General features: G+C 38.9%; 2 protein-coding genes across 3 annotated transcripts; both read left to right on the forward strand.

The window, feature by feature from the left end:
* The first annotated feature begins 14,400 nt into the window (after window positions 1–14,400).
* LOC130929426 (leucine-rich repeat-containing protein 19-like) lies at window positions 14,401–21,360 on the forward strand. Of its 2 annotated transcripts, XM_057856533.1 has the most exons (4): window positions 14,401–14,545; window positions 17,007–17,553; window positions 19,453–19,625; window positions 19,773–21,360. In XM_057856533.1, the coding sequence occupies exons 3-4, from the start codon at window positions 19,475–19,477 to the stop codon at window positions 20,156–20,158; spliced, it is 537 nt and encodes a 178-aa protein (XP_057712516.1). In that variant the 5' UTR covers window positions 14,401–14,545; window positions 17,007–17,553; window positions 19,453–19,474; the 3' UTR covers window positions 20,159–21,360. The 2 variants fall into 2 exon arrangements, with proteins under 2 accessions (XP_057712516.1, XP_057712515.1); XM_057856532.1 differs by lacking the exons at window positions 14,401–14,545; window positions 17,007–17,553 and having other exon boundaries at window positions 17,563–19,625.
* On the forward strand, window positions 14,532–15,314 carry tmem125b (transmembrane protein 125b). Its single transcript, XM_057856531.1, has one exon. The coding sequence runs from the start codon at window positions 14,583–14,585 to the stop codon at window positions 15,306–15,308; it is 726 nt and encodes a 241-aa protein (XP_057712514.1). The 5' UTR covers window positions 14,532–14,582; the 3' UTR covers window positions 15,309–15,314.
* Window positions 21,361–21,910: the final 550 nt, after the last annotated feature.

Genomic DNA, 21,910 nt, shown 5'->3' on the forward strand with positions numbered 1-21,910 from the left:
CCCCCCACCTCCCCTACGCCACCACCTCCACCATCTATTCTGACCCCTCCCACCATGACGCCCCCTCGTGTAAGTCCTTCTAAACTTGTCCATGGTATGACGACAGTAAATAGAATAGAATAGAATAGAATAGAATGTAGTTTAAGTACAAAAATTAGGGCTGTCGAACAATTAAAATTTTAAACGAGTTAATTGCAGCTTAAAAATTAATTAATCGTGATCTATCACAATTCAAACCATCTCTAAAATATGCCATATTTTTCTGTAAATTATTGTTGGAATGGAAAGATAAGACACAAGACGGATCTATACATTCAACATACGGTACATAAGTACTGTATTAGTTTATTATAACGATAAATCAACAAGATGGCGTTAATATTATTTACTTTCTCTTAAAGCGATCTACAGTGGGGAGAACAAGTATTTGACACACTGCCGATTTTGCTGGTTTTCCCACTTGCAAAGCATGTAGAGGTCTGTAATTAGTATCATAAGTTCTCTTCAACTGTGAGGGACGGAATCTAATACAAAAAAAACAGAAAATCACGTTGTATGATTTTTAAATAATAAATTTGTATTTAATTGCATGAAAAAAGTATTTGATACATCACTAAAATCGAACTTAATATTTGGTACAGAAACCTTTGTTTGCTATTACAGATACCAAACGTTTCCTGTAGTCCTTGACAAGGTTTGCACACACTGCAGCAGGGATTTTGGCCCACTCCTCCATGCAGATCTTCTCTAGAGCCTTCAGGTTTCGGTGCTTCTGCTGGGCAACACGGACTTTTAGCTCCCTCCATAGATTTCTATCGGGTTCAGATCTGGTGACTGGCTAGGCCACTCCAGGACCTTAAGATGCTTCTTACGGAGCCACTCTTTTGCCTTGGCTGTGTGCTTTGGGTCGTTGTCATGCTGGAAGACCCAGCCACGACCCATCTTCAGGGCTCTCACTGAAGGAAGGAGGTTGTCAGCCAAGATCTGGCGATACATAGCCCCATCCATCCTCCCCTCAATAGGGTGCAGTCGTCCTGTACACTTGGCAGAGAAGCAGCCCCAAAAAATGATGTTTCCTCCTCAATGTTTCACGGTTGGGATGGTGTTCTTGGGGTTGTACTCATCCTTCTTTTTCCTCCAAACACGACGAGCCGAGTTTAGACCAAAAAGTTCAATTTTGGTCTCATCCGACCACATGACCTTCTCCCATTGCTCCTCTGGATCATCCAGATGGTCAGTGGCAAACTTCAGACGTGTCTGGACATGCACTGGCTTCAGCAGCGGGACTTTGCGTGCGCTGTAGGATTTTAATCCATGACGGCGTAATGTGTTTCCGATGGTTTTCTTCGAGACTGTGGTTCAAGCTCTCTTCTGGTCATTGACCAGGTCCTGCCGTGTAGTTCTGGGCTGAATGTATCAAATACTTATTTCATGCAGTTAAATACAAATTTATTATTTAAAAATTATACAATGTGACTTTCTGGATTTTTGTATAAGATTCCGTCCCTCACAGTTGAAGAGAACTTATGATACAAATTACAGACCTCTACATGGCTTGCAAGTGGGAAAACCAGCAAAATCTGCAGTGTATCAAATACTTGTTCTCCCCACTGTATGGATAGAAAGACTTGTAGTTCTTAAAAGATAAATGTTAGTACAAGTTATAGAAATTTTATATTAAAACCCCTCTTAAAGTTTCAGTTTTATTAAAATTTGTAAAATTTTCAATCAAAAAAATAATCTAATAGCTCGCCATTGTTGATGTCAATAATTACACCATGCTCACTCATGGTGCTGAAAGCCATAAAATCAGATGGACCCAAGCGCCAGCAGAGGGCGCCAAACACCAAAAAACAAGCGGACATTACATTCTGCTGTCATTTTAATCTGTTTAAGCGGGGCATGTGCGTTAATTGCGTCAAATATTTTAAAGTGATTAATTTTTAAAAAATAATTACCGCCCGTTAACGCGATAATTTTGACACCCCTAACAAAAATATTTTGATAACATAGAATTTGTTTTGTTTATAATGTGAAATAATAATTTAATACGGGCCAAGTCTGACTGAAGACAGTGAACATCCACAAAGAACAGATGTCAAGTAAAGAATGGAAAGTCTGACTGAAGACAGTGAACATCCACAAAGAACAGATGTCAAGTAAAGAATGGAAGAAAAGAAGAATAAATTACGGCTGTCAAATTCATCACGTTAACGGGCAGTAATTTTTTTTTAAAATTAATCACATTAAAATATTTGATGGAATTAACGTATACACGGAATGACCCGTTCAAGCAGTTTACAATGACGCCGTTTTAGCACATTGAGAGCAAAAAGGCAGAGAAATGCAAGTGGACACTGGCATTCATTGGACCGCGCCTTTTATTGGCTTACGCTTTGGCAGCCACTACTAACAGTCATGGTTGCCCAACTTCCCATCATCCATTTGGTCGGAGCAAGAGACGATCTTTTTCTTAACACGCGTAAATGAACACAACGCAGCACATAATGTATACCATTTGCAGCCACTACTGACAGTCATGGTTGCCCAACTACCCATCATACATTTGGGCAGAGCAGGAGACGATCTTTTTCTTAACAGGCCTAATTGAACACAACGCAGAACATACTGTACAGGCTAGCATTTGCAGCAACCACTGACAGTCATGGTTGCCCAACTCCCCATCATGCATTTGGGCGGAGGAGGAGACATTCTTTTTCTTAACATGCCTAATTCAACACAATGCAGAACATACTGTATAACATTTGCAGCCACCATTGACAGTCATGGTTACCCAACTTCCAATCATGCATTTGGGCGGAACAGTTAAGTCGCTACAGTGTCATTTATTAAAAGCACAACAAAAATAATATTCCTATCTCTCAAAAAAATAATGTTCACAAAAAGAAAAGCGCTCAATGCAAAGCGAACTGGCATTCCCAATCAAAATAGCTATGCAAAATACACATAAAACTTACTCAGACTTTGCCTTGGCTATATCTCTAATTAATTTACACCTTGTGGTGTATTTCAGTCACTACTTACGTAGTTAAAGAAACTGTGGAAGAACGGCAGGGAGCCCGATGTGACGTCACCGCTCAGCGACTTCAACAATGGTGAGCTATTAGTTTATTTTTTGAATGAAAATTTTACAAATTTTATTAAAACGAATACATTAGTAAGGGTTTTAATATAAAATTACTATAACTTCTACCCAAATTTATCTTTTAAGAACCACAAGTCTTTCTGTCCGTGGATCCCTTTAACAGAAAGAATGTCAATAATGGATTTATCTTGTGGATTTTATTGTTATAATAAACAAATACAGTACTTATTTACAGAATGTTGAATGCTTATGTCTGTCTTGTGTCTTATCTTACCATTCCAACAATAATTTACAGAAAAATATGATATATTTTAGAGATGGTCTGAATATCGATTAATTACGATTGATTAATTTTTAAGCTGTGATTAACTCGATTAAAAATTTAATCGTTTGACAGCCTTATTATATATATACAGTATATATAAATATATATGCATTAGAGGATGTGAAAAATATCGAAATGTATGAAATATATTGTGATACTTTGCATCCCTAAGCTCATGCTCATACGCATATGCCAAGAATCGAGATATCGTTTTAAAAAGGTGTAAATGTTTTAAACAAAGGAACCAACAAGTTGCTACCAAAATGTTCCGCCATAATAGTCTCAGGTAACTACGGCTCGACGCCCGTTCTATTAAGACTGGGAAGGGCGAAAGAAGGTTCATTTGTTCGTTCGAAACCAGAGCATTCACAGTCACTCGTTCCGATTTTCGGGGCATTCACAAGTCACTTTCTGTTCATTTTAGAGCATATACAGATCACTTCCTGTTGAGTCACTGCCTATTCATTCCTGGGTCACGTGCTGTTCTGTAACCCAAAATCAACAGGAAGTGACCCATAAAATGCCCCAAAATCAACAGGAAGTGACTGAAAATCAACAAGTAATGACCAATGTTCCCTTTGAGCCGCGCACGTGTGCAATCGCGCACTGCTTGCTCATATTCAGCGCACAAGACAATCTATGCAGCGCACAAAATAAAATTCAAGAGAAACGTATTGTATTGTCACTGTCAGCACCACAGTGATGTGTCAGTCCTATTGGTGTGTTCAATACACCAACGCGACACTCCTATTGGTGCATTCAATACGCCAACGCGACACTCCCATTGGTGGTGAATCATGAGCTTCACTCCTGTGCTCATTTACTGAAGCAGTATTCAGTTGCCAATCTTTGCGAGCGCTACAGTATTCATATCTAATTTTATTTATTAACTCACCCATGCTGAAACTGGATATTACCCAGGCCAAAGCAGGACTCTTCCTATGGTTAAAGCTGGACTGTCACATATAACATAGTATACTGTACATCTCATGAACAACGGTCTTTTTCATTTTAAGGTTGCCAAATCAATTATATTAAAAGTAAACTAATGAAAATTGCTGCTGTAATTTCATTCTTTTAATAAGCCATTTAAATTGCTATGATCCAAGGTTTTGAACAGAAGTGATACTGGTGTGTGGCCACAGTGTACACATCTGATGTTGCTCACTGTGGTCCACAGTGTGCTCAGGGAGCTTGTGTGTCTGCTCAGACACATGAAAAATTAGATGGAACATTGGTAATAATCTACGTTGGCCCAAAATTACCTCATTGCCTGGAATTGGCTGCTACTGACGGCCATAGAAGTGGGAGGGGCCCGTTTGAAATGGGAGGGGTTCAATTGCTGCCACCCTCCCAGTTCAAATGGATTGAAAATCCACTTGAGATTAAAGGGCAACTGAAGACCTTTCCGGATTTTGGTGTAATTTTATGAATATAAACTTGGGACAAGTTCGTCAAAACAACTATGACATTATCAACACGTAATTGTAAGGATAATTTGCGTTTTTTTGCACTCCGTTAATGGTCCCTTCGCAAACCCAGAAGTGTGACGTAGGCAACAGAAGACTACCCACAGCTAGTATAGCAGCAACAACGATGTCAGTGATATTTCCACCAAAGGTAACCATTCAGGATCGCTCTTTCGTGATGCTACCGATGGCAAAGGCTCCCAGGAAAGATGAACTACAATTAATCCCTACATGTTTGAACCTGAGGCGTCAGATGACGGCGATTTACTTGACACAGCAGATGGCGTCATGACGCCAGTTGAAAGCTCGACACTTCACGAACGGGAGAGTGAGTGGTAAGTCCAGCATCGTGATTTTTTTTATCAGAATGCGATTACATGGTTGTATATTTTTTCCATGCTCTACACATAGCTAAAACTGGATATTCGGTAATGGGACAGCTCCTACCGATCTAAATATGATAAAGCTAGCCCAAATGTGGCTAAATGAATGCGCTACACATAGCTAAAACTGGATATTAGGTAATGGGACAGCTCCTACCGATCTAAATATGATAAAGCTAGCCCAAATGTGGCTAAATGAATGCTCTACACATAGCTAAAACTGGATATTAGGTAACGGGACAGCTCCTACCGATCTAAATATGATAAAGCTAGCCCAAATGTGGCTAAATGAATGATATGTTATTGATATTTCAAAATAAATGACAAAACCATTTTATTTTCCAGGTGTTGCTGTAAACCGTCAAGTAATTACCCTTCCAAGAGTATGCCTGTGTCATCAGGAGATCCCAGACGTGAGAGCCAAACTTGAGGAGGCTGAAGCACTGACAGGGGCATGAATTACATTAAAAAAATAAAACCATAAATTGTTAACAACATTGACACATTTTGTTGACTGTTTAATGTAATCTATTGGTATATAATATATTGTAATTATATTACATTCTGAAAAAATATTTAATAGGCCACAATAGAAAATGATATCAGATTTATGTATATGTATTTACTCTTTTCTGTAACATGAAGTGTTCTCTATACAAAGATAATGCATTATCATTAAAATATGAAGGTAACTTGATTTTTCTTTTAAAAAATGTGTACTGTATATATGACTAGTTTATGATTTCATGTCATCAAAATTTGCTACATTTATTTCTCCTAAATCATCGTCATCTGATGTCGCAGACGGAAGAAATTCAGCAACTGGCAGGCCTCATAGGATCTCTTCAGTCGTCATCGCTGGACACCGCATCACTTCGGTCATCATATGACTCGACCCACTCTCTCTTGATTTTGGGAAACTGGGTGGCAACTGACTTGCAACGCTTTTTTCATCGTGTTGAGGGTTTCCACCACTTAATTTTTTATGTTTGGCTTCCTGGAGAAAAAAAAATCACAGCAGCATGAAAATATTGGATGAATCCTAATTTTCATTTAATAATAATTTCTTGGTGATCAAATAATAATGCCCCAGTCATAGCAGCATCTATTTGATGCTATTGTTCCCTCTTCAAATAGGCAGACCTTGATGTTAAAGTATAAAAAAACGAGCCAAGGACCTATTTGGTGCTGGGGACATTTGAATTTACATAACACCTATTGATATAGTAATAAAATCACACGAGTAGACGACGTCAGCCAACCTATCTACTTATGACAGGCCAACAGCAAAAAAAAAAAAAAAAAAATGTCGCACTTCAACAAACAGGCAGTAGGAGTCCCCCTCTTATCAAAAAAAGCCATTAATGTTCTGCTTACGTCTTTACAAAACCAAGGTTGCATTGTTGTAGGTTTTCAAAGCTGTCGTGGCTGAAATGATGAAAACAATGAGCCGATTGGGGACCTGTATGCATGCTAACAAAAACGGTCCAAACCTTTGCAGGAGAAGTTTTTTTGGGACCACTCCTAGAGTCTCGAATCTTCCTGTGAGTAATTCATCGCTACACATCGAGATGGCATGACGAATCCCGCGAGTAAAACCCAGAAAATGTATGCAATATATGGCGAGGATAGCGTGGTGCTATATTTCCGTGTTCAGAGTGGTGGCGAGGCTTCCTGGAAGTTACGTCATGAGGTAGGGGTCGGCAGGACGGCGCGTCCCTCGTTGCTATGGTGTTGCTATGGCCATAACTCAAAAACTACGCGGTCAATTTTTTTTTTTTTTTTTTTTTTTATGTGACTTTTTGAGAGAGCGAATGATGCATTTAATACAATTCAACTGAGTAAAACACTTAAGAGTGAAATCTGAAAAGCTCTTCAGTTGCCCTTTAATTTACAGCAGAAGGATGAAGATAGCTTGTTTTTCTGTTTCTGTATCCTCAAATTATTTCCTGACCAATGTATCGATAATCATTGTATCGCCATATCGTGAGATCATTGTTATCGTAAGCTTTGTATCTCAAATCATATCGTATTGTGAGGTACCAAGAGGTTCCCACCACAGAGGCATGGGAGCCTGAGGGTCCTGTGCACTATCTTTGCTATTACTAGGACTCCGCTCTTCTGGACGGAGATGTCTGATGTTTTTCCAGGTATCAGCTGGGGCCACTTCTCCAGTGTGGGGAACACAGCACCCAATGTCCCTATGACCACAGGCACCACTGTTGCTTTCACCATCTTTCATCTCCAGCTCTTCCTGGAGCCCTTGGCATTTCATTAGTTTCTCGTGTTCCTTTTTCCTGATATTGCCATAGTTGGGGATAGCTACATCGATGGCAACGGTTGTCCTCTGCTGCTTATCCATGATCAAGACGTCTGGTTGGTTGGCCACAACCATGTTATCAGTCTGTATCTGAAAGTCCCACAGGATCTTAGCCCTCTCATTTCCCACCACTTTGGGAGGTGTTTCCCATTGCGATCTAGGGGTCACCAGTCCATACTCTGCGTCGATGTTTCTGTACACAATACCGGCTACTTGGTTTCCTGCCGGTATCTTACACCCTGGTGTTATGTGCTGGACGGTTTCAGGGGCCTCTTTGCACAGCCTGCACCTGTGATCCTGTCTGATGTGATATATCTGGGCCTCTATTGCTCTGGTACTCAAGGCTTGCTACTGTGCTGCCATGATAAGCTCCTCTGTGCTGTCTTTCAGTCCAGCCCTCTCTAACCATTTATAGGACTTGTTCAGATCTGCCACTTCTATCTTTGGGACATCCATAATATGTATCGATCGCGACATTTTTCAGAGGATCGGAATTGGATGTAAAGAATCGTGTTTTTAATTAAAAAAATTCAAGGGCTAAAAATATAACAAAACAATCCTATAATACAATGGCAATGCCAAAAGAACTAAAAATGTATATGTTTTACACTTCCGGAAAAAGTGGAAGAGGACGTACTTTAAAAAGTACAATACTGTAACATGTTTGGGACTTTTGTTAAAAAAAAAAAAAAAAAATTAAAAAAAGTGTTTTAATTCTCAAAATCAGGTGACTGGGACTCAGGTGCAAAAATATGTCATCGGAACTTCCCTAGTTAATATAAATATATGTACAGTGGGGAGAACAAGTATTTGATACACTGCCAATGGGTTTTCCCATTGACTGTGTATCAAATACTTGTTCTCCCCACTGTATATACAGTATATCTGTATGCCCACGGGCATCTATATACATATATACTGTATGTATATATATATATATATATATATATATATATATATATATATACCACTGTACATGAAAACATACTGTATATGTATGCCGGATGGGGATCCTGTCCTGCCCTGGGTTTAGTGGGCTGTGGGGGTCCCGCGGTGAGCCATGTCGGTTGGGGGGCTACGGCGGTGGCCCGTGGGCTCTTGGAGGTGGGGGGGTGGCACGTCCCCTCAGCCTATCCCCGAAAACCGGTTAATAAGTGCGCGGATGGTCCAGGGGACAGCCCTGGATCCCGGGGTGATGACGGCAGCCCCCTTGTTGGCGCTGTGGGAGGAGGGGTGAGCTGCACTGGCTTTTCAATGCAACCCTCGTGAGGATAGGCAATATGAAAAATGAGAATGATTAACTAGCCATGAGAATGTACTGTATGTCACACCAAATTTTGTAAATGTATGCAGACATTTTAGTCCTAAAGAGCAGGCATCATATTTTGACTTCTTTCAGTTTTTTACTGTAGTATTTATTGGCCAGGGGTTATGCCTGTTAATTTATCAGATATAGAGAGAAAAGATGGGGTTCGTTTTCAGTGTCCTACCACATGGCTACTGATGCTCACTGGCATTATAGCATGATTGCGTGATGTTCAGGTGCTTTACTTGCAGACCGAACATCATCAATGTAATGATTTCTCCTCCAACTCACAAATTCTTATTGGTCGAACATACTGCAACCATGACAACAGACCCCCTCTCGCTGTGATCCTCTCTTCCATGCCCCAACTTTATTCGCTGTGAATGTAGTTGTTTGTTCAGATGCACACACGTCTCTATATATGTTGGGCTTGACATGGGGATTAGTTGACTTGAGCTTATCTCCATTCAAATAAGTGATTATGCTGTGGCCTACATTTGAAAGATACCCTTGTTGAGTCTCATTGCAAACCGCTTGCCCTTGTAAATACTGTGGTGTGCACCTTTATCTGAACACAACTATTATCTAATTGCGTGAAGAGAGGGCAGTAAGGCTATAGTTTAGTTAATGAAAGAGGAACAAGGGTCCTCTTCCTGTTCCCGCCATTGTTAGAAACCAAACTCCCTGTGGTTCACCGTCACATCATTTGCATACAAATGAGAAATATCACATTATCGCTGAGGGTATGTATTAATAAAAGAGTTGTTGAACAGGGTGAGGTATCATACCGCAGTCAGAAGCTGAATATCCAGACCTCTTTTTTAAATCTATTTTCTTCCGTTGTGTAACTCTCCTATACCCAGGAGGAGGACTCTAGGAACTTTCACAGCGATTTTACAAATTCTCTCCAAACCTGAGCACAAAAGCACCACAGGGACACAAAATTGCTTGACCTTCTGATCCTCTCTTATCTCTGCACAACTGGTCTGCTGTGCTCGGAAATTGAATTCGGCCGGCTTGCCGGGTGTGACACTGACAATTTGAGCAAAACTCCACTGGTCCCTCGTTGCTTGTACTAGCCATTAAGGGAAACAGATGAGACATCGTTTGCCACCAATGGCTATCAATTAGTTGTAACGATTGGACCTTCTGGAATCTGAAGGTAGGTCTGAACTGTACTGTACTGTACTGTACTGTACTGTACTGTACTGTACTGTACTGTACTGTACTGTACTAAATTGCATGCTACTCTGCTTCTCTCTGCTGGTTGTAAGGGCAAATTACAGTCTGTCACATTTGACTGAAATGATAGAATGGAGCAAAGCAGTCTTCACACATAACGTGCAAGCAGTCTTTACAGGGTTTTTGATATGATTCTAAAGTTTGATTCTAAAATTGTGAAGTTTCTACCTGATGAGTTTTGGTTGCTCCCATGCATGCACCAGTCACTTTGTTAGACATGCACATGAAGACCAAGTTACTGTATATGCATCATAGTACCACATTTGTAGTATTGTCATATTTTATTTATTGATTTTTAATATATTTTGTGTGTTTTCAAAGTGTGAGTTCATTTTCTTGAAAATTGCATTCCTTCCATGTGAGCCCCCCAAAAATTATAGTACTCAACCGTGATTAATTGTTTTTGTTGAAGTATGAGCTGCTTTTAACCATCAAATTTACAGTGATTCGCCATTTTCTCCTTCTTTCGCCCCAACAACTTTATCCCGGGATTTATGCTGAGCTGAACCAAAACAGGCATTGCCATCTGCTGGCCTTAGTTCCACATTGCAGGATTTGCTCAGTTTATCAGTCCTTCATGGTTAAGCAGAGCTGGCCGAGTCTCTCCACCACCTACCTATCCCTCCCAAAAAACTTCATTTAATAATTGGCACCAAATGATTAGACTGTAGTTGACAACTGTCTGCGTCATTGGCACTGTTAGAGTTAACTCAAGTACAAAAAGTTTTTTAAGCAGTACAAAAGAAGCTTATTTATCATTTTTCATAATGCACTGTGGATTTTGTGCAATTTGAAGTGGGCCATATTCTTATTCTGTAAAAATGGGGGTTATTCACCAAACCCATTTAATATAACTTTTAAAGGTGAGTAATTGCACATATTAACACAGCAAGCACATTAGTTCTATTTTTATAATTGTAGAGGATAATGGGTTCATTTACTACTGGAGTGTGAGACCACGAGAAATAGTCTAAGCTGATAAAGGGATGAAATGAAATAATGAACAGAACCTTTCCTGATTTTGTACTCTTGTAGTATTTCATTGTTATATTTTTTTTTATGGACTATTTCATTTATTAGTCATCTTGTTTACATATTGTTTTCTTATTCACCTTCATTTAATGGACATTTTTATGGAGACAAACAATTTTCTAAACAACAAAATTTCAAACAACTCGGACAAATGCATGCTTTATAGTTTAAACTGTGTGAAACATCTGATCCAACTTAAATGTGACACTAGATTAATTGGTGTGCAAGAACTTGAAAACCTTGACCTCATTCTCATTTGATACATTTTCAGTGAACCAGCCTAGGGATGGTGAGCGGGGGATTTTACAATGAAGAACAATTTCCTTTGACGCCACAAATGTTTACCAATTGGAGGTGCCAAAGTCATTTTTGTCACTGGCCACATAGTTATGGTTCCCCTCAGAGGGTCCAGTATGACGTGTGAGGATATAATATAACTATGATCATCTCTTCTTTTACGCATTTGGCACTGCAAATTATTGCTTTTATATATGAGTGTATTTTTGTCAACACATTTAATTTGAAATCAAAAGTCATGGGCATCTACTTAAAATTACAGTGATTTTCAGTTTGCATAAGAAGAAGTGATTTGGTTTTTGCAAAGTGTTAAAATTAAATACTTTTTTCAAATTCTGCCATGAGCGAACAAATCAATTTCGTAAGACACATGACTAGACTATTTGCTCATGTAATGGGGCGCATTTTGACTCTGAGACCAGTTCTAGAACAGTGCAACAGAGCAACATTAAAATACAGTTGTGTCGGAAAGTTTTTAAGTATAATGTGACTTAAACGCAACTAGATTTAAAATACGAAAATAGTTGTCTCTTATTTAGTGACTAGTCCTCTTAAATACATTGATATACTCCCTGGAAGTTACATAAATACTTTTAAATCTATTGTAATACTTCATAATGTTATATAAATACTCCAAGATATACCCAATAACAAATTAAAAGTGACCAAAATAAACGTAAAAGTACCGTATTTTTCAGACTATAAGCCTCTACTTTTTCCCCTTATTTTGCATCCTGCGCCTTATAGTCCAGTGCGGCTTATTTGTTGATTTATTTGGGTTAATAGGTAACACTTAATTTGACAGCGGCGTCATAAGACTGTCATAAGACCGTCACAATTATGCCATGACACTATCATGGGCATTATTGCATGCTTATGACAGATTCAATCAAATTATGCCACTAACTCCTAATGTCCAGTTCGGATCTTTTAAATCCATTCAAAAGTGAGATGATTTGCTGGATGACACTAAATGACGTAAGCTATAAGCTTTCATTAATGACATGTCATTTCATAATTATGATTGTCTTAAGGCGCCACTGTCAAATAAAGTGTTACCAAATACCATAACTAGTAATTAAGTAACTGAAGAAATAATTAACACGGAACATACATTTTGATTGTTATTTACATCTGTAGCACTGCAATGCATGCTAGGCGGCATGTTGGATGACAGAACTATTGACAGCAGGAGGTTGACTGTCTCCTCCAAGGGAGCAGTGATGGCCAAACGAAGCTTCTTGAAGCAATGAGAAGTTGCAGCCAATTGGTTCAAAGCTTCATGGTGGTTCATTTGGTCTTATGACAGTCTTATGATGCCGCTGTCAAATAAAGTGTTACCGGTTAATATATTTCGGTGTAAATATCCCATAATACAGCTGCGGCTTACAGTCCAGTGGGGCTTATCTATGAACAAATTACGTTTTTGTGTCAAATTTGGTGGGTGGCGGCTTATAGCGGCGGCATTCGTTTTCAGCAGATTGGACTACTGCAACGGTATATTTACAGGTCTTGATAAAAAATCAGTCAGGAAGCTGCAGCCAGAGTCCTCACGAATACAAGGAAACTGGACCACACTACACTGGTTTTGAAATCGTTACTCTGGCTTCCAGTGAGTCAAAGGATAGACTATAAAATACTACAGCTCGTCTTCAAAACACTTAATAGCCTTGGACCAAAATACATGCTTGATTTGTTAGATTCCTATGAAGCATCTAGACCCCTAAGGTAGTCTGGAAGCGGTCTCCAGTATGTTCCAAGAACAAGAACCAAGCAGGGTGAGGCAGCATTTAGTTATTATGCTCCTCAACTCTGGAACAAGTTACCTGGAGGTCTGAAGTATGCTCAAACTTAGCTGCTTTAAACAAGGGCTAAAAACGCTTTTGTTTAGCACTGCATATCCATAACTGTTTATATATGTCAATCTATTTGCTTTGTATTCCTCTTGTGCTTATCTCCATTGCTGATTTCAATCACTAGCAGTAGTAGTAGTATTTGTTTTATTTTTCATTTATTTATTTTTTTAATTCTATTTGTGATTAAATGCGATTTTTTATGTATTTTATTTCCTATTTCAATTGTCTTTGTTTTTACGTTCTATTGATTTGAATGTTTTTTAATGATCTTCATGTGATGTAAAGCACTTTGAATTGCCTTGTGTTGAATTGTGCTATATAAATAAATTTGCCTTGCCTTGCCTTGCTTTATAGTCAGGTGCGCCTTATCGTCCGAAAATTCCAGTGATGTTTCTTCTCCACAAATCTACTAAAGTAAGAGTAAAAAGTATTGAACTACTCTAAGAAGTACATTTTTCTCAAAAAGGTAGTGAAATAATGTAATGAGTTACTACCCACCTCTGGATGTACTTAAATACACTCTAAAAGTATTCTTTACTATTAATTCTACTTAAATATTCCCTAAAAGTACCTTGTCCAAATGTCTCCCCCTATTCCATTACATTTGTTAATAACACATACTTACAAAATAAGGCTGTTTTGTGTAAGCGCCGTAACATTCACTTGATCCAATCAATAGAGTCCATCTGTGTGACTGTGATGCCATCCCTTGGAGTACAGAAACGCTATTATGTGACACGCTGACATCATTCGGCGCACACACGTCACACGTACAAACACACGCCACCTTGGGCAGCACAGTCATTGTGCTCATCAGTCAGAGCCCTGCTCATGTTTGGGGTTATTGTTTAGCTAATCTTCAAACTATGATCTCACGCAATATTTGTGACCCGTCTTCATGTCCGCCTCGCCTGGAGTGCATTCTGAGGGCCTCAGTAATCTGATGACGGAGGTTCTGACCACCATGTCACTGTGACCGTTCTCTACTTGTTTTATTTCCATTGCTGTGAGCACTCAAAATCCACCGGCGGACTCATTTTAGTTTTCATCTGCCAACCAGCTGGAGCACTTTCAATGAAGCTGTTACCGGAGCAACCGAAATGTATACACTCGCCAGGAGATTATTAATCAACCCTCTGTTAGAGGAATCAACCGATGTTAGAGGAGGGAATGCAAGTGGATGGATGCTGACATTTGACCCTCATCTTTGTGAGTGACTCACTGATTTTTTTATTTCTTCAACTACATGAGATCTGTGCCCTTTGGGTCAGGCACCAGCAGTATGTCGGAAGCGCAGGCCTTCTCCTCGCCTCGTCAAACTTTTCATCAGCTTCCAAGCGTATACCTGGAACTACTCCAGAGACGTTCTCTTGAAGACCAGGTTGAACTTTGGTGGTTCAGAGAGCCACGTCGGTCCCTCGTGTGCTACTGCGCTTCGGTTGCCCTCATATTAGGTTTAGGCCTTGGTGGCGTCGGCCTCCTCTCCGCCAGGAACTCTGACGTGTCCGCCGAGTGGCGTCTTGGAGTGGGCACTGCGCTGTGTCTCCTCTCCCTGGCAGTTCTGCTCAAGCAGCTTCTCAGCTCCGCCATCCAGGACATGAATTGTGTGCACAGCCAGCGCGGAATTGAGCTGCTGAAGAGCGGCGGACGGGCAGACCCTCCGCTCATCTTGCTCGTGGGTCTGGCGGTGATGCTGTGTGGGACTGTTTTACTGTGCGTGGCAACAATCAGTGGCGGGGATGTGTCAGTATTTGGTTTAGTGCTGATAGCCGCGGGACTTGGCATGACTCTGGCTGTAGTGGGGTACAGTGTGCTAGTTTTCATGAAGAGAAGACGGGAGCGCACTAGGAGGATGACCCGGATGAGAGCTGTTGGGAGAGGGGGGACGAATGTCCGTGTGTTTTCTGTCACAGGAAGACATATGAACCAGATTGGGAGAGAGACGGCCACCAGTAGAATCAGCCTGATCTAAAATGATCTAATTAAAGACGTTGCAGTCTACAGGGAACTTTTGGAATTGGAGAATAGCTGTTTATTCTGACATTGAATTCATTTCTCCTTTCACTCATTCACTACCAATTAATTTAAGTCAAATCTACCCACTAAGACGCTCTTCTTTCACAAGGAAAAAAAGTTACATTCTGACCTTTTTGCGTTATTTAATAAACAGAACATACAGGGGTTGGACAAAATAATGGAAACACTTTAAAAAATCAACAACAACTAATTTAATATGGTGTAGGTCTGCCTTTTGTGGCAATTACAGCCTCAGTTCTCCGAGGTATTGATTCGTACAACTTGTGACTTGTTTCCAAAGGAATTTTAAGCCATTGTTTAGTTAGAATACCCTCAAACTCTTTTAGAGACGATGGTGGTGGAAATCGACGTCTTAATTGAATCTTTAAAACTGACCACAAATGCTCAATAATGTTAAGATCTGGGGATTGTGCCGGCCATACAAGATGCTCAACTTCATTAGAATGTTCCTAATGCCATTCTTTAACAATTATGTTCAATGCTTGTGATGCCAAAATGTCTCGATCGATCAGCATCCCGATCGATCGGGTCCGATCACGTCATTTTCAAAGTATCGGAATCAGCAAAAAAATATCGGCCATGCCTCTTTTTTATTTTTTTATTTTTTTTTATTAAATCGTTTTCTAATTGAATTTAACGTTACAAACATAATATGTTTCACTCATCCAGAGTCTTTAGTTTAGGCTTAAGGTAGGGTTATCAAATTTATCCCGATTACGGCAGTAATTAATTTTTTTAAAAAAAGTATCACGCTAAAATATTTAACGCAACTAATGCATGCGCTGCACGACCCACTCACACATTTTCGCGCTCAATCTGTAATGCCGCCGTTTTATCTATATAGAGAGATAAAAGGCAGCGTATAATGAGTAGAGTGGATTTTAGCAGCCTTTGGAGCCTGTTTTTAATTGGTTAAAGCCTTACAATCCCTCTCCCTACGATTGGAAGTATCATGGGAAGCAATGTGGGGAAGCAAGGTAGCAATTGATCTTTTTCTTAACACCTTAAGTTATTTCCCAACGCAGAGAAAATATATCAATTGGAAGCACTACGCACAGTCATGGTTCCACTTCCCATCATGCATTTGGCCATGGCTACAGTATCATTTACTGAAAGCTCAAAAAATACACTAGATGGCAATATTTAGTCACAAAGTCACAAGTCTTTCTATCCGTGGATCCCTCTCACAGAAAGAATGTTAATAATGTAAATGCCATCTTGAGGATTTATTGTCATAATAAACAAATACAGTACGTATGTACTGTATGTTGAATGTATATTTCGTCCGAGTTTTATTCATTTTTTTTCTTAATGCATTGCCAAAATGTATATGATCGGGAAAAATTATCGGGAATGATTGGAATTGAATCGGGAACCAAAAAAAAGCAATCGGATCGGGAAATATCGGGATCGGCAGATACTCAAACTAAAACGATCGGATCAGGAGCAAAAAAACATGATCGGAACAACCCTAGCCAAAATATTAGGTGTTTCCATTACTGCATTTTTTCCAACCCCTGTAGGTTGTTTTAATGAAAATACCATGTTTCTCCCAAAAACCTCAAATCTAAAACGGCAAGTTGCTGTCATCTGCTGGTGCCTGTGTAGTAGTGATTTTTTTTTTTTTTAACAGGCTTGACAAATTCGCATTGAAGCCCCATATACTCGTCAATGGCAGAGAATGAGTTTGAAAAAAAGTAAGAAAATTGTTTCTGTATGTAGAATCCTGATGGAAAATGTTTTATTTTTAAATTAATTTCCCTTTTTAGGTTCACATGTATTTCTTCTTATCACCTAAAATAGATCTGAATTGAAAATTGACTGATGAATGAATATAAAGTACTTACAGCTCACCCATTACGTCTTTGTGTCAAACTAGGTAAAAGGCGTCCAGGGGAAAATGCAAGTGCATCATTCGTTTTTATTCAACTTTGGTTTTCCTTGAATCAGTGAAAAAGCAAAAAGCATGTTAACACATAGCAAAACAAAAGCAAATCAAGTTATTCATTAACACCAGTGACTTACGGGCATGGCGTGGAATGGTTGTCATTAAAGCATATCCTGCAACCTTTGCCCACCAAGATTCTTTGTTCCAGAAGGTGAAACGGGTGGAAGAAAAACAAGACTTTTGAAAACTCAGATCAGGAATTTTATTTGAACACAACAACCGTATCTAGCAGGTAAGTTGTTGCTGGTTGTTTTTTATGTTTTTTTTTTAATTCATTATTTGTTAGTTTAGTGTCTGGTTGGGACAATAGGTTAGTATTTGTAACTTAATCAATTTAGGTCAGTAAGTGAATCATCACTGCTAGCCATCCCAGTCCAAACAAATCGGACGTGAACCGCCGTCAATGACAGAAATGAGTTAACTGCTTAAAATGAAATGCGTACATGCTAAAAATACAGTAAATGGAAAATCACCTCGTATATACACAGTATATATATAAGAAAGCTATATATATATATAAAACTTTCTTTAACACCATGGCCTCATTTGAAAACAGATTCAAATGTCATCGTAATTGGTTTAAAAAAAAAAAAAAAAAAAGAATTTAAAAAAAAACATGTAATTGCTACTAAAGATTGAGTAACTCATTATTTCTCAAACAAATAATTTGAATCCATCTCAATATTCATTGTTTTTCATTGAATGGATGAATGTGTTTTCTCATTGAATCTCCCTATACTGTAATGAAAAAACATCTCGAGTCAACAACAAAAAAGTAATTAATCATCCCCAAAAAATTATGTGGACATTAGGCATGTGCCGGTATGAGATTTTGATGGTATGATAACCTCAAGCCAAAATCACGGTATCACAGTATTGCAATTACACCTCTAAAATGGGTTACTTTGAAATATCTGGGTTAAAATAAATACAAAAAAATGTTTTTCCATCTAATAGGATTTTAGTTTTTCAAAACATATTAGCAAATTGGAACATAAGTATAATGTTAAGTTAAATCACATTTAAATAATAATAATAACCAAAGATAACTGAAATATTCTAAATAAAATAAAAATAAATGAAGCCCTTTAGGTGAGCTTAAACCCACAGCCACAGCTCAACATTATTACCATCAGAACAAAAATAATTGAATTATTTTCCATAAAAAGCAGGTGTGTATGACTCGTATCATATTTATGTTATACACACACTCTCTTTCTCAACAAAGACAGTTGCCAGAGAGAAAAAAACACCATGTTTTACCACCGCTAGACACACTAAACACGCTGGAGTTAACTCTCGTAGCTGGTGGGAAACGTTCATGACAGTGTTTACTAACCTTTAATTTTGCATAAATGCGAAATCATATTGAAGGTATTGCCTCCTCGGCAGCCACCCTCCACGAATATGTATTACATGTCGGTTGGCCCTCCTCCTCTAAGCCACGGCCATCTGTAACTTTTCTGTAGACGAAGTATTCCCATACCAGCGAATTCGTTTTCTTCGATGGGGAAAAAAGTTCATTAGTTTCACCTCTTCCAGCCATCGTGTAGCACAGCTGACTCACTGACACTGAGCAACAACCGGTGGAGGAGGGTTGAGCCTTGGAGCTGCAAGCGAGGGATGTCTCCCTGAATTTTTGGGACATAAAAAATAGCTAATACCTTAGGGACTGTATGACAGAAAATGTTTGCAGTTTTGAAACCAGGACCTTTTCATATTACGGTATACCTTGAAACCCATATCTAGTGGACATATAACTCACTCAGATAGTTACTATTCTCTAGCTCAAAAAATATTACAACAATATTTTGGATTTTATGGATGTCTCATGTGTGAACAAAATATATAGACACAGAAATTTCAATACTTAAACAGAATGCAGTATAGTATTGAGGAAAAAAGGCCACAAAATATTATGCAAACATAATATTCTACGTACATTGTAATTTTTAAATGAGCAGAAAATCATTTTCTTTCTATAAGGAGAAAAGTGTGCGTCTGTAAATTTTGCAGCTGTAAGTTATTTTGATATTTCAATGGCCCACATTCCAGAATAATGGAAGAGCTGATATGAAAGGGAATGACATTTCTTGTTTCCTCAGTCTAAAATGTTGTTTTGTTGGATTAGGTGTGCTCACAGGCTTGGAGAAATGTTCCAGTGGATCTGCGGCGTCATTGTGTCACTCGCCTTTTGTGAAACCTTGATCAGAAAAGCACATTGTGCATCTGTATATGTCTCCCAGAGACATCTTCTGACAGAGGACAGCGGTAATGTCAACAGTAACACCAGTGACACTCGAGGCAAGTCATTAAACATATTTTACAAGATGTGTTCCAGAACTTTGAGCTCGAACGTCAGATTACTAGAATTGTGTTGACTACGCTGTTGCAATCTTTCATAATGTTTATTGTTTTATGCTTTACATTTTTCTCCCACTCTTTTCCAAGGTCTCACAAATGAAGACAACACTCCAAAGTCAACAGAATGGTCCTATCTGGCCGCCGGACTGGGCACGGCCCTGACTGTCTCACTCATCATTGTGATGGCCGTTAAATTCCGTGTCTTCCACCGCTTTCTGGCCAGCTACAGACACTCCTTGCTGCAAGAGGCAGATGGCATTAGCAACTACGGACGAGACGAGCCATCTTTTCCAAGCAGCGTATCAAGTAGTGTCGGAGTGATGAGAGACACTGTAGTCGCACCGGAGGAAGATGACGACGGCTTCATTGAAGATAATTACATCCAAGCCAGTGAGAAAGCCAGGGCAGCGCGAGAAGAGGAGGAGTATGGGGTCGATGACAGTGATGATGATTTGCAGTTTACAATAGGGTGAGAGACTGCGGTATCCGTGTTATATTTTATTTTGATCACGACTAATGCGGAAACGCCCAACATACAGTATCTCTATGCAATTCTCTCTATGTATTTGTGTCAATACATGTTTGGCTGTATCATTAACTCATTGGTCAAAATTGATAGTGATAGATATCCACTGAATGAACACTGCCAGCCCTCCCTGTGGCATTGAAATAATATCACTTCTGCCAGCACTCCCAGTTCAAATGGAATGGACGTGGCTGGCAGCAAAATTAATTGAAAGGGTTTGACTGTTTTATTCAAAAATGAAATCATTTGATAACAACAGTGTATGTATCCATTAAAATGTGTTGATTGTGTTCAGCATTAATTATGATGAAAGCAAACATGTTTTTCCCTCTCTTTCATTAGTTGTTGAATAATACAGTACACAGAAGAACGTGAATGGCATATATGTGCTTCAATGTAAGGCAGCGTATTCGACAGATCCAACACTTTATCTAATGTCCAAATTAGATCCCCCCCCCCCCCAAAAAAATATATATATTCAGTACTCGCTTCTTTTTGTCTCTAACAAAAGATGCAACACTCAAACACTGACATTTTACAAGGTTTTACAAGCAAATTTACTTCAACTGAACATTTCTGTACATACTGTAAGTAGCACAGCCACTATCATCTTTAGAGGCATTACCTGATTCCATGGGGGGGTGTATTCTAATTCAGGAACCACAAGTGCAGCAACCAATATACTGAGAACAATCCAATCTCCTCACGCATACATTTAGTCCCTCAGAAAAAGCCAAGAGATTGAACAATTTTACCAACAATACCCAAATACAATCTCACTTTACTGTGAAGTGCAGAGGTATTTCTACAATGAGATGCTGGAAAGGTGGCAGTGAATACATTCCATTAAGCGCTGTGGTGTACTAAAACAATAGAATTAGATCATTGAAAAGATGAATTCACTGACTCAGAAATGAAGTACACATTCCCCCTGTAACACATTCACTTTACTATGAGTGCCTCCCTGCATCTCTACTACAGAAGGAAAATCCATAGGAGCAAATCTCCCATACAAATGTCAATTTATATTATATATTATCATTTAAGGGCACTGCTGCCCCCTGAGTACCCATACATGACAGAATCCACTGGTGATTACATCTAAGCTACTGAAGAAAGGGTTTTTTTTCCTTCAAAAGGTTTTTTTTTTTTTTTCATCACCACTCGAGTGAATGATTGTAAATCATGAATAGCAAGAATACAGTTGAGACACATTAATCACAAGACGAGCGTCAAGAAACTGCTGTGGAAAAAAAAAATACTCGTCCCTTTTTTCCCTTGTTTTGCACGGTTTTTCAGCTTGAATATTTAACCAACCTCATAGACTTCACTATCAGTTCACGGGAAATGGGGCACAAGGCCGTTACGTAGGGGCCTATTGTCAAAAACTTATTTTCAAAACCAAAGCCTCTCCCTTAGGCTATACAGTGAGGAACAGAAGTATTTGCATCCCTTGTGATTTTGCAAGTTCATCCACTTAGAAAATAGGAAGAGGTCTGAAATTTCAATCATATATGCATTTCCACTCATAGAGATAGAATCTTTAAAAAATCCAGAAATCACATTGTATGATTTTTTAAAAATAATTTATTTGTAATTTACTGGGGTCCATAAGTATTTGTACCCCTGAGAATCAGCAATAATTGTGAAACGCAAAGCGTTGTCAGTCTACGTAAAAAAAGAAAGTCCACTTTTACCT

The sequence above is a fragment of the Corythoichthys intestinalis genome, chromosome 14 (genome assembly GCF_030265065.1).
Source record: "Corythoichthys intestinalis isolate RoL2023-P3 chromosome 14, ASM3026506v1, whole genome shotgun sequence".
In the NCBI taxonomy this organism is placed as follows: domain Eukaryota; kingdom Metazoa; phylum Chordata; class Actinopteri; order Syngnathiformes; family Syngnathidae; genus Corythoichthys; species Corythoichthys intestinalis.

What these genes read in the sequence shown, in the direction of transcription:
- tmem125b (XM_057856531.1), top strand. Translation starts at nt 14,583, where the DNA reads ATGAGATCTGTGCCCTTTGGGTCAGGCACCAGCAGTATGTCGGAAGCG.
- LOC130929426 (XM_057856532.1), top strand. Translation starts at nt 19,433, where the DNA reads ATGTTGTTTTGTTGGATTAGGTGTGCTCACAGGCTTGGAGAAATGTTC. An exon ending in TAACACCAGTGACACTCGAG is followed by an intron (nt 19,626 to 19,772) that starts GCAAGTCATTAA and finishes CTCTTTTCCAAG; the next exon opens with GTCTCACAAATGAAGACAAC.